This window comes from Vombatus ursinus, unplaced genomic scaffold, assembly GCF_900497805.2.
Source record: "Vombatus ursinus unplaced genomic scaffold, bare-nosed wombat genome assembly UNPS02015411.1, whole genome shotgun sequence".
NCBI lineage: Eukaryota > Metazoa > Chordata > Mammalia > Diprotodontia > Vombatidae > Vombatus > Vombatus ursinus.
Genome location: NW_020955189.1, coordinates 1952412 through 1963740, shown reverse-complemented (window position 1 = coordinate 1963740; position 11329 = coordinate 1952412). Strand labels below are relative to the sequence as shown.

At 57.8% G+C, this 11329-nt stretch overlaps 1 protein-coding gene across 1 annotated transcript in view; it reads left to right on the top strand.

The window, feature by feature from the left end:
• The window catches only part of PPIL2 (peptidylprolyl isomerase like 2), a 31646-nt gene that overhangs the window by 170 nt on the left and 20147 nt on the right, over positions 1 to 11329 (top strand). The window contains exons 2-8 of the mRNA XM_027847476.1: positions 317 to 366; positions 2342 to 2387; positions 3491 to 3553; positions 4500 to 4551; positions 7513 to 7564; positions 8275 to 8366; positions 9243 to 9332. Coding sequence (XP_027703277.1) covers positions 317 to 366; positions 2342 to 2387; positions 3491 to 3553; positions 4500 to 4551; positions 7513 to 7564; positions 8275 to 8366; positions 9243 to 9332 — 445 coding nt within the window. The remainder of the gene's footprint in view (positions 1 to 316; positions 367 to 2341; positions 2388 to 3490; positions 3554 to 4499; positions 4552 to 7512; positions 7565 to 8274; positions 8367 to 9242; positions 9333 to 11329) is intronic.

Sequence of the window (11329 nt, the reverse complement as noted above, 5' to 3'; positions counted from 1 at the left end):
CGCCCCTGGGCTCTGCTTGACAGATGAGGAAACTGAGGCAGGGCCGGCGCGGGCGGCGTGGTGCAGGGAGCCGGGGGGCGCCGACGAGGGGGCCGCGCTGGACCTGCCTTGGGTCCGTCCTCCTGGCCAGCCCCGGCCCTTCCTCCCCTGTCGGCCGTCTCCTCTCCCCACTAGATCTAAGCTCCTCGAGGCCAGCCATGGGGCTGGAGAGAGCCGGATGCCAGCGGCCAGAGCGGAGCCAGGTCTGGAACCCAGGCTGGACCTAGAACCCTGAAGCTGGCCCAGCACGGGGTGACACTGGCCGTCTCTCTTCCAGGTACATCACCTGCGCCGAGTACACGCACTTCTATGGGGGCAAGAAGCCGGGTGAGTACGCGGAAAGCCTTCGGTCCTGGGGCTGGGGCCTGGGGTCTTCCTTCCTGGTGGTCTCTGGAGCCTCGGGCTAGTCATGGGTCAGGCTGGAGGGTGAGCCCCCCGCCCCATCCCTCCTGTCCAGCCCCTCTTCCTCAGGCAGCTCTTGTGTAGGGCACTCTGTTAAGCTCTGGGAATATAGACACAGGCAGAAGGACAGCGGCTGCGCTCAAGGAGCTTACCTTCTAACGAGGAAGACCCAACATAAAAGGGGCCGGTGGGGAGGAGTTCAGCCTAGGCTGCCTCCTCAGATAGAGGGGGGTGGAGCCCCCCCCGGCCTCCTCAGGGGCACAGGCTACTTCCAGGTGGGTTCCAGGGTGCAGAGGAGGGCAGCATGATGGGAAAAGAAGGTCAGGTCCTCACCACCGGCTGCCTGGACCGTAACTGTAGCCTTTCGGCCTCTGGGCTTTCTTCGGTTCACGTTCACACAGTTGGCCTAGGTAATCTTCCTTAATGGGGGCAGCTAGGTGGCGCAGTGGATAGAACACCAGCCCTGGAGTCAGGAGGACCTGAGTTCAAATCCAACCCCAGACACTTACTAGCTAGCTATGTGACCCGGGGCAAGTCACTTAACCCCCATTGCCTCCAAAACAGAAAGAAAAAAAGTCTTCCTTAAGCTTGGTTCTGACTGTGGCACTCCCTCCTCAGTAATATGCAGGGGCTCCCTATTGCCTCTGGGATCAAGTATAAACTCCCCTGTTGTGCTTTTACAGCCCATTACGAGCTGGTCCCTGACCACCTTTCCTGCCTCATCGTACGTCCTTTCCCTTCTGCAGTTCTGCTGGCCAACTGGACTGGCCTTTGTGTGGTTTAGCCCACCTCTGTGACTTTGCACTGGCTGTCCTCGTTGCCTGGGATGCTTCTCCTTACCCTCAGAATCCTCCCCTTCCTTCCTTCCCACCCTCTCTCCCAAACAATTGCTATTTATTTTGTATTTCTTCTGTCTGTGCTTAGACAGGTGCACCTTGTCTCCTCCGAAAAAAGTACACACCTTGAGGACCAGGGACTAGTCCATCACATAGTTGGTGCTTAATAAATGCTTGCTGAGTGCTGAGGTTGAAAGGTTAAGTCACTTGCCCAGAGTCTCATAAGTAGGAAGCTCTCCTGGGCCCTTCCAACCCTCACCCCCAGCCTTTGTCTAGACAGGGTGAGGCCTGGTCAGGGCAGGCCAGCTTCTGTTTTGTCTGTTTCCACTGTGCCTTGTATACAGTAGGTGCTTAATTCATGCCTGAGGCATCCAGTTGTTCTCAAGTCTAAGGAAGGATCTTAGATATGGGCTGGCAGCAACCACTGGCTATCTAGACCAACCCCTCATTTTACAGAGGGAGAAACAGGCCCAGACAGGGGAAGGGGCTTGTCTGAAGCCACACAGGTGGTGAACAGCAGGGCCAGGATTCCAGGGAGACCCTTCTGGCTTGTGTGGTGAGGAAATGTCAAGTGGAGTCTAGAACAGCCCTCGGATGTTGGGGAAAGGCCATCCTGCTTGGGCTGGCTGTTGGACAGACTGAGACCTGAGGTCAGGCCTGAACCCAGGATGCTGTGAAAATTGGGCTCTGGGGGTCTGGGGGCTCACTGAGCGGGAGATGGATTGAGCTCTCTGCGTCTCCGTCTCTCCCTTTCTGTCTCCTCTCCTCTTCTCTTCTCTCTCCTCCTCCTCCTTTTTCTTCTCTCTCTCTCTTCCTCCCTCCCTCCCCTATTTTCTCTCTCTTCCCTCCCCCCTCTTCTCTCTTTCCTTTCTCTCTTTCCCTCTCTCTCTCTCTCCCTCTCCTCTCTCTCTCTCTCCCTCCCTCTCTCTGCCCCCCCTTCCACTGAGGGCAGTAGCATTTTGGGGAGATGTCCTGCTAGGAGCCCCTACGTGGGCTTTTACTTCCAGCATTAAATTCTCTCCACAACCAGTATGTGATTCAGACTCCTATTTCATTTTACACAGATCTCCCACAAGCAAATTTTCGTCGCTTACCTTTTGATCACTGCAGGTAAGATCTTCGCTGTGCCTGGATTGGCTGCTGAGTGGCCCTGTCAGAGCTGCTTTTCTGCTCCAGGTCTCTCCACATAAGACCTCGGTCCCAGCCACCACGTCAGTGACTGCTCATTCAGCATCAGTGTTCCCGACCCTCAAGGGTTCCAGGACATGATCTGGGCCCTCGGGAGTTTAGAGGCTGCTGGGTGGGAGGACGGTAACACAGGGAAGGGCCGCAGGAAAAGGCACTTACTGAGGCCGTGCCGGCTCTCTGCCGGGCACCGGGCTGAATGCTGGGGCCGCAGAGGCAAGAGCAATCCCGTCGCTGCTCTCTGGATGCTCTCCTCTTCATGGGGGCTGCCTCCCATCCAGGGCAGGGGTCCCAGCTGAGAGGAACAGGAGGGCAGCCCACTGACCCAGCATCTCTGGCAGCAAGGGCGGCAGGGATCTCCTCAGACTCCTTGGAACAGGAGGTAGAAGGGTGGTGGGAAAGTTGTGAAAAAAGGAAGAAAGATAGGTGGCCTGGGACCGTGTTGTGGAGGGCCTTGAATGTCAAACTGAGGAGAAAGCGGTGCTGCTGAAGGGCTCTGAGTGGAAGAGCCCATTGAGGGGAATGGCGCCTTAGAAGGGTCTCATCGTGGCTGCAGGATGTGGGGGACAAGGAGCTCTGGGGCAGAGACGGCAGTGGAGGGGAGAGGCCGTGAAGGGCCTGCCCGGGGCCCAGAGGAGATGAGGGCAGGGTCAGAGAGGCCTCCTGCTCTTCCGCTTACAGATGGGAGACCGAGGCCCAGGGAAGTTTCATGCCCTGTCCTAGGGTTATGCAGGCAGTAAGCATTGAAGGCGGAATTTGAAGCCAGATCCTGTAATGCCACAGCTCAGGCTCCTTCTGCTGTGCCAGGCTGGCCCCTACTTGACGGCTCATTGGATAGACAGGGCGAGGGGAGAGGGAGCCTGGGGCTGGCCCGGGCGTGCAGTGGTGCCATCGGCTGGCATCGGGAAGCATAGAGGAGGAGCGGGGGTGGAGCGCCATGGTGGGCACGGGGCCGGCCGCCAGCCACCGGAGGAGCTGCTGGCTCAGCCCCTGCCCCCCACTGACCGAAATGTGTTTGTGTGTCTCAGCCTGTCGCTGCAGCCCTTTGAGTACCCGGTGTGCACCCCCGACGGAGTCGTCTTTGACTTACTGTAAGTGAGAACCTTGGTGAGGCCAGTGAAATGGCCTTGGTCATCCGTGGTAGACCCCGGGGCCGTGGGCCTCTGGTGGCAGCAGCCACAGCTCAGCGTAGGTTTGGCCCCCTGGAGGTTCCCGGGGGCCTCTGGCGCCTTAGCCCCAGTGGGGGCGGCAAGCACGGGGTCCTTTGGTGGCACTTCCCAAGCACTTTGAAGGTTGTGGAGGCAAAGCCAGCTTTTTAATCTAATTATAAACCTAGTGGGCTCCTTGACAAACAAGGTGAGCTGGCCCTAAATCAAACCGTGAAATCTCAGCGGTTTACGTTTTGACTCAGCCACACGAGGATGGCAGCGGTGTGGCCGCCTCACTCTGGGCATTGGGATTGGGGTTCAGAACTGGGCTCTGATGAGCCAGGGTGCTAGGAGATCCGCGATGGTGACAGCAGATCATTGTGGCTGTTCTCATCCTTAGCACCGGCGCCCTCCCCAGGCTCGCCCCGGCTCACATCGGAGTGCCCCAAGCCTAGGCACTAGCCCAGTGGCACAGCTGAGGCGCTTAATAAGTGCTTATGGCCTGACACAGTGCTAGGCTGAAGAAACTGAGGCCCAGAGAACTTGAGCCAACCCAATCTTAGTCCTGAGAGCCTATGGCCTCCCCTCTCTTGTGGACTGAGAGCGTGGGGGCTGGCTGACACTCAGGCCCGTTCCTGGGAGGGATTTCGAGCAGGGAACCCTTCCTGCGTGTCTGAGCAGCAGGACGGGCCACATTAGGTCATAAAGGTTCGCCCGAGGAGAGGCCGGCCCGTGGGCCTGGGGAGAATGGGGACGGTGCTGGGGGTGAGCCTGGGGCCAGAGAAAGGGCGCAGGTGCCCTGCCGTCTGAGAGCCAGAGAGACAGGGTTGGGGACGGACCTGAGGGCCACCGCACTGAAGGGCTTTTCTTTTTCCTCATCTCCTTTCAGGAATATTGTGCCTTGGATAAAGAAGTACGGGACCAACCCCAGCAGCGGAGAGGTAGGCGGGGGCCCGTGCCGATGGTACTGACCCGGGGGTCCTCTCAGCGAAGGGCCCCTTCACCCCCCGGGCTAGCTTGGGGCTGCTTTGAGGCTTGCCGGGGCCAGCCGATGTGCCCGGGGAGGGCCTGAGGTGGGACTGGAGGCTGTTCTCTCTCCTGGTTCCCTTCCTCTGAACCCTCTCCAGCATGTTCCTCAGCAGGCCAGGGCCAAAGCGTCTGGGTCCTGGGGCCTCACCAGTCTTCCCTCTTTGTATTTATGGGCTCTGCCCTCTGCTGCCCAACCCACTCGCTGCCTCCCTAGACATCCCAGGGCCTTAATGAAGTAAAGATGAAAGTGTTCCTCCCTCCCCACTCTCCTTTTCCTTCTTCCCTGAGGTGGTTACTGTTAGACCAGGGCCAGTCTCCTGAGTGTTCTTGTCCCTGCTGGCTGCTCCATCTGGGGCCCGGCTAAGTCACAGGATTGGAGCCCATTGAATCAGCTAGCAGGGGCCCCAGAGACCACTGAGGGAGGCCCAGAGAAGTGGGTGGTGGGCCTGAGGCCCCATAAGGCATGATCAGCAGAGGCAGAGGCAGAGGCGAGGTTCAAGACCCCAGTCCAGTCCCCTTTCCACTCTACCCCACTGCCTTCTCCAGCCTCAGCGTCCCTGTCTGTGAAATGGGGTAGGACAGGGTGCTCTCTAAGGCCCCTTCTAGCGTGGGCATTCCGTGATCCTTTGAGGCCCCCATATGACAAGAACAGTGTTTGGGCCTGGCATGGGCAGCGCTGGTCTTTGAACTTCAGAATAGGGAGGTGCTCCAGGCACAGAATGGGGGTCCCCCAGGCTTTGCGCTTCGAGCTCTGACACCCCTCAGTTGGAGGCTGGCTGAGGATGCCGTGTGTCGCTGGCCCACGTCTTCCCCCTCCCTGCATCTTTCATTCCTACTGTAGCCAGAGAAGAATTAATTACAAGAGGTGACTTTAATTACTAATTAGAAGCCTCAGGGGCAGTTAGGCCCTTCACAAACTGTGAGTGTTTCTTTAGCTTCTGGGGAATTAAAATATTTTAAAGTTAAAATGTCTTCTGGGTAGAGGGAGCTTCGGTGATGGAAATGCCTTGGTGTGGCGTTTGAGCCCACTCTCTTGACGTACTGTGTCCCCAGGACCTCTCCTCAAGGCTGCTGCTTATCCACCATAAAGTGAGGGCGTCAGACTGGGGAGCACCTGGCAGGGCCTTCCCAACACTCACTGGACCCTTCGCCGAAAGGGTCCTGAACGATGGCTGGTCTAGTCTGGCCACGTGGACAGATGAGAAAACAGGCCAGTCAGTGAGTCTGGGGCAGAGCCAAAGTCAGAGCCCAGGACTGCGGCCTAGAAGAGGGTGGAGGTTGCTGGGCCAGGCCCCTCCTTTTGGGAAATGAGGAAACTGAGGCTTGGAGAGGCCAGCAGCTAGTAAGCATTTGAACCCGGGGCTTCTTGGCCCCAGGCTCCTCATTCTGACCCCTGATCTCCTCACCGGTGCTGGGGAGCCCCCCCGCCATCATTTTTAATCATCTCAGAAAGGCATAAACATGGAAGCTGGATGGAAAGAGTGACCTGTGAGTGGATGACCCTGCAGGCTCAGGCCCCAGAATGGTGCCTCGCAGTGGGTGTCACCTTTGGTGCTCTCCTTGATGTGGGCAGGCCCTTCGTGGGTACAGGTTGCAGCTCACCTGCGCCTTCTTGTCTGTGCCGTCCCTCAGCTCCTCCCCAGTGCCTTCTCCTGGGCAGTGGAGGCTCCATCTGTTGTCTCAGTCCGGCCGTGGGGTCAGCCTGCCTTCTTCTCCATTCATGCCTGTGGGCAGTAGCCCCACACTGGCGTCCTCGATTGGCTGCCCCCGTCCAGTGACTGGCACAGGGACCCTGTAGCTGCCGCCCTGGGGAGGGAGGAGGGGGCCAGGCCAGGAGGGAGGGGCGAGGGGCGGGAGAAGACCTGCACTTCAGGAAGTCACTTGGGGGTTTTTTAATTGTTTAGAAAGCATTTATCTGTTCTCCCTCCTGTCTCCTCTGGGGGGAAAAGCCAGACCCAAATCATCATCCTTGTAAGATATAGGACTAGGCCAGCGTGGCCAGACTGCCTCCTGCCCAGTGATCAGGCTGCCCTCTCTCTGTCTCTGCCCTCTGCCCAGCCTCGCAGGCTGCTCAGGACCCAGCTGCAGAATCCCCGCAGGAGCCTTGTTCTTGGCCACAGCAGTAGCCTGATTTAGCTGGTGTGCGCCCCCTCGGTGGCTGAGCTGGAACTGGGGCTCCCAGGCTGTTCCCCTTCCCTATTGCTGCTGGGTCAAGGAAATCAGCATTAGTTAAGCAGGCAGCTTGGGGGAGCAGTGGTCAGAGCCCCCAGCCTGGAGTCAGGGAGCGCTGAGATCAAACCTAGCTTCGGACACTTTCGAGTGGTGTGACCCTGGGCAAGTCACTTTACCTCTGCCTCGTTTTCTTCATCTGTAAAATGGAGATAATAATAGTACCTACCTCCCACAGTTGATATGAGGATCAAATAAGACAGTAATTGTAAAATGCTTAACACAGTGCTAGGCACATCTTAGGTGCATCATAGGTAGGTAAGCCTACCTCCTCTGTGCTAAGCATGACACGAAATGCTGGAGGTATCAGGACAAAAAGTGAAAGTCCTTGGGGGACATACTATGTACGTGAATAATCCCATTCAAAGTTTCTACTGAGTAACCAGAAAATAGATGTGCTTTGAGGAGAGGCCTGCAGAGGTTCCCAAAGGTGAGCATTCTGGGAGTCCTGAGGGGGGCAGAGCCTTTGTAAAGGCTTGGAGGTGGGGTGGGAGGTGAAGATTTAATGGTGTGTATTTGAAGGTGATTGTAGGACTGAGGCCCGTACTTAGTTTTGTCCCTGAATAATCCTTTCTCATGTATATTTGATAGAATTTGAAATTCAGTAACTTTTTCATTTCAAATACCTTTGCTTGGTCTTTCAGAAGCTGGATGCCAAGTCTCTGATCAAGCTGAACTTCACAAAGAATAATGAAGGTGGGTGGCCGGCTTTCTGGGTCATTCCGCTAGCCCTGGTTAAGCTTCCACTGTGTGCTAGGCACAGGAGACTGGAAGAGGAAGGTGACCTGGCCCTTGCACTCCAGGAGAGCCCAGTCTGGGAGGAGAGAGAAGTCGTGGGCAGCAGCCCCAGGGTGACTCCAAACAGAGCGATTGAGGTCTGAGAAGAGACGCGATATAGGGACTGTTTGATGGAAGAGCAGAGCCTGCAAGGAAGGGGGATTCTAATAGGAGAAAGTGATGATGGGCCATTCTGAGCCTGGAGAACCGCGAGCAGGGACGTGGGGGTGGGAGGTTTGAGAAGGGGAAGTAGATCCATTATGATGAGGCAGGAAAGGCAGGTGGGAGCCAAGCCTGGGGCCTCAGAGGTCAGGTGAAGGAGCTGGGACCTTTTTGCAGTGGGCAGTAGGGGCCTTTGAAAGTTTGGGAGTGATCGATCTTACCTGTTCCAGAGGAAGAATCTCCTTAGGAGTTTGTGGTGTGAAAGGTGGGGGGGTGTTTAGAGGCAGGGAGGCCCGTTGGGACAGGATGAGGCCCAGTTCTGGACGGCGGCCTCGGCTCCAGAAGGAGGTGGCCAGGCCCCCTGGGCTCCCACCAGCCCTTTAGGTGTTAGCCGGGGTGCCCCTTTCCACATATTCCTTTAGAGACCATGGGGCGGCTGGTCCTGTTAACACGTGCCCTCTTTCTAGGTCAATACCACTGTCCAGTGCTGTTCACCGTCTTCACCAACAACTCACACATTGTGGCGATCAAAGGGACCGGCAACGTGTACGCTTACGAGGTGAGCTTTCCGCCCCGCGACGCGCCTCTTCTTGGCTTAGACTCAGACTGACCGCAGGGTCTGTCCTCAGACAGCCGGTGGCCCGGCGGGCATCAGGAAGGCCTTGTCACCTAACGCTGTGCCTCAGTCTTCTCAACTGTAAAGTGGGGATCATAGTGGGCCTGCCTCCTGGGGTTGTGGTGGGGTCGGATGAGAGCCTATTTTTTAAGTACTCCACCCAGGGCTGGGCACACGGGTGCTCCTTGGTGTGGCTGCCTCCCGCAGGCGCTGCTATGTTGCCGTTGTCCGTGGAGGTTCCTGGGCAGGACTCGTGTCACTGAGGAGTTCCTCAGTTGCGGGATGGAGTGGGAACCTTTGGGGGTCCGCAGGTCCTGCCTGCATCTTGGCATAGGGAAAGGAGGGCACAGAAGCCCGCGTTTGAGTTTCTCTTCTGCCCTCTCTGAGCCTCAGTTTCCTTCTCTAAAATGGGCCAGTAGTCCTGGCCCTCTCTTCTTCATGAGGCCGTTGTGAGGAGAGGGCTCTGTTCCCTCTCCTGGGTTAGGGAGAACGCTGAGGCCCCATTCATTCAGAGGGGAAGTGACGGGTGTGACAGTCAGGGGTCCGGTAAGCTGTAGAGCCGGGGCCCTGGCAGCCTCCACTCTGGGCCTCCCAGTGAGGCTTTCTTCTGGTCCCAGCAGCCTCTGGAGGCCTCTTCCCAGGGTGGGCGGGGGTTGGTGAATGCACATGAAGGTGCTGAAGAGCCCAGCCTACACAGGGAGGAATCCTGGCAGGCCTCCTGGAGGAGCTGGGCCTCTTAGGGTGGGCGGGAGGGAGGCCAGAGGGTCACATCCAGACGTGACAGGGACGGACCTTCCTTGATCCATGCCCTTGTCTCAGGCCATAGAGCAGCTGAACATCAAAACCAAGAACTTCAAAGATCTGCTGACGGACGAGCCCTTTTCCCGCCAGGACATCCTGACGCTGCAGGTGAGAGCCTCACCTGGGGCGCCGCCCGGGCCCTCCATATGGACAGGGCTGGAAGGCATTCAGTCCTCTTGTGTGCAGGTACCCTGCTGTGCTTTGGGGGAGAGAAGTGTGGACGTGAGACGGTCTCCTTGGGGATTGGGCTCGTGTAGGATTCGGGTGTTCAGAAGGGCATGCCACGCGCTGGTCAGCTCGACTTTGCAGGGAGGGGAAGATCATTAGGCACAGGGGAGGGGAACAGCGTGGGCAGAGGCCAGGAGGTGGGAAAGCACGAGGAACGTCCAGAGATTTGCAGGAGGACGGCTCTCGCCTTGAGCCTGGCGGCTTCCCGCTGCCTTTCTTCCAGTAGCCCTTTCTGTGTGCCGGATGCCTCGTGGTGGGCAGAGAGAGGCTGCAGATCTGGCAAAGCCTCGGGCCGTCCAGGCCGGGCCCACGGCGGAGCGCCTCCTGGGAAGGATGTTGGGTGTGGTGGGTACAGATGCCCCTTAGAAGGTGCACGCTTTGTGCCGGAGGGCGAGGTCAGCGTCAGCCCCGATGGGCACCTGCCCGTCATGGGGGCTCAGAAGGGAGCTCAGTGCTCTGGTGCAGGAGGCCCCCTCCCCTCTGAATGAGCGAGTAAGTGAATGAATGGATGACCAGGCCGTGGGGCGGGGGTCCAGTTACAGGCTAGCCAGTCAACCCTAGCCCAGGGCCTTTCCAGTCTAGTAGGGCAGGACCCTCATGGCCTAAGATGCCCCTGGAGAAGTGGGAGGAGGGCTCCCAGTGTGCGCTGGTTTCTCTAGGCGGCCACCAGGTGGCGCTAGCCTGCTTCTGACACTGACCAGCGGGGGGCCCTCGGTTTCCTCATCTGTCAGATGCCCAGGCAGGGTTCTTCTGAGGCCATGCAGCACCGCAGAGGCGTGGCCGTCATGACTGTTTGGGCTGCCTTGCGTGCTCACCCCATTTCCCAGAAAGGCCGTCGCTGGCCCAAGGTCCCAGAGCCAGCTGGCTTCAGATTTGAGGCTTGAGAGGATTTTAGGGCCATGAGGCTTAGACCTCAGTGCTCCAGTGCAGACCCTCCATTTTACAGATGAGCACACTGAGGCTCCAAGACATCAAGTGAGTGACTGAGGACAAGATCGGGGCACTAGAAGGAAGTTTTGGAGAGAAAGGCACATTCTGGCCCGATGTCAAGGGGAGGTTTTTACCCTGGAGGGCTCCTGGGGGAGGTAGCAAACCTCCTCACCAGAGTCTGTGAGCAGAGGCTGACCCTGGCGGCCTCTGTGGTTCCTGCTGGCCAGTATTTACCAACTTGGTCTCTAAACCATGGGGCCCTTCATCTGCCTCATTTACCTTGTCTCTGTCACATGATCAGACCCACACGCCAAGCCCCGATCTGTGGCGTTTGCTGGTTTCCACGACATAAATGCTCCCTCTGGCAGTGGAGCTCCTGGTTCTCTGCCAGTCAGAGCTGGCTTCTGCTCCCGTCTCTAATAATCAGGGATTCTCTGGCTGACATCAGGAAGGGCAGGATTCAAACCCAGAACCTCCCTACTCCCCCTGGCCAGCTTCAAGTCCGCTTGTCTCCCTTCTGTGCTGCATTGCATGCTGGGTAGGATCCAGGATTTAGAGGAGGGACCTTTGAGAGCATTGAGTCTGCCCCCCCCCCCATTTTACAGATGAGGAAACTGAGGCCCAGGGTGGGGGAGTAACTTGCTTGGCAAGCAAAGAGCAGGGTAAGGTTTTGAACTCAGGCCCTCTGATTCCAGTGTTCTTTCTGGGGCCTTGCCATTCGACCTCCTTTGTGTCTGTCGGTGAATGGTGGCCCCAAGACACACCTGGTTGTGGGTGCAGACAGAAGGGAATGTGGAGCGATGGAAAGAATACCAACTCTGGAGCTGGGGAACCTGAGTTCCAGGGGCCCTTGGGCCAAGCACCTCTCCTCCTGGGCTCAGGATTGGATGAGGTCCCAGGACTGAGTTGGGGCTTGTGGCTGGCTGAATTAAAAATGGAGACAGGCC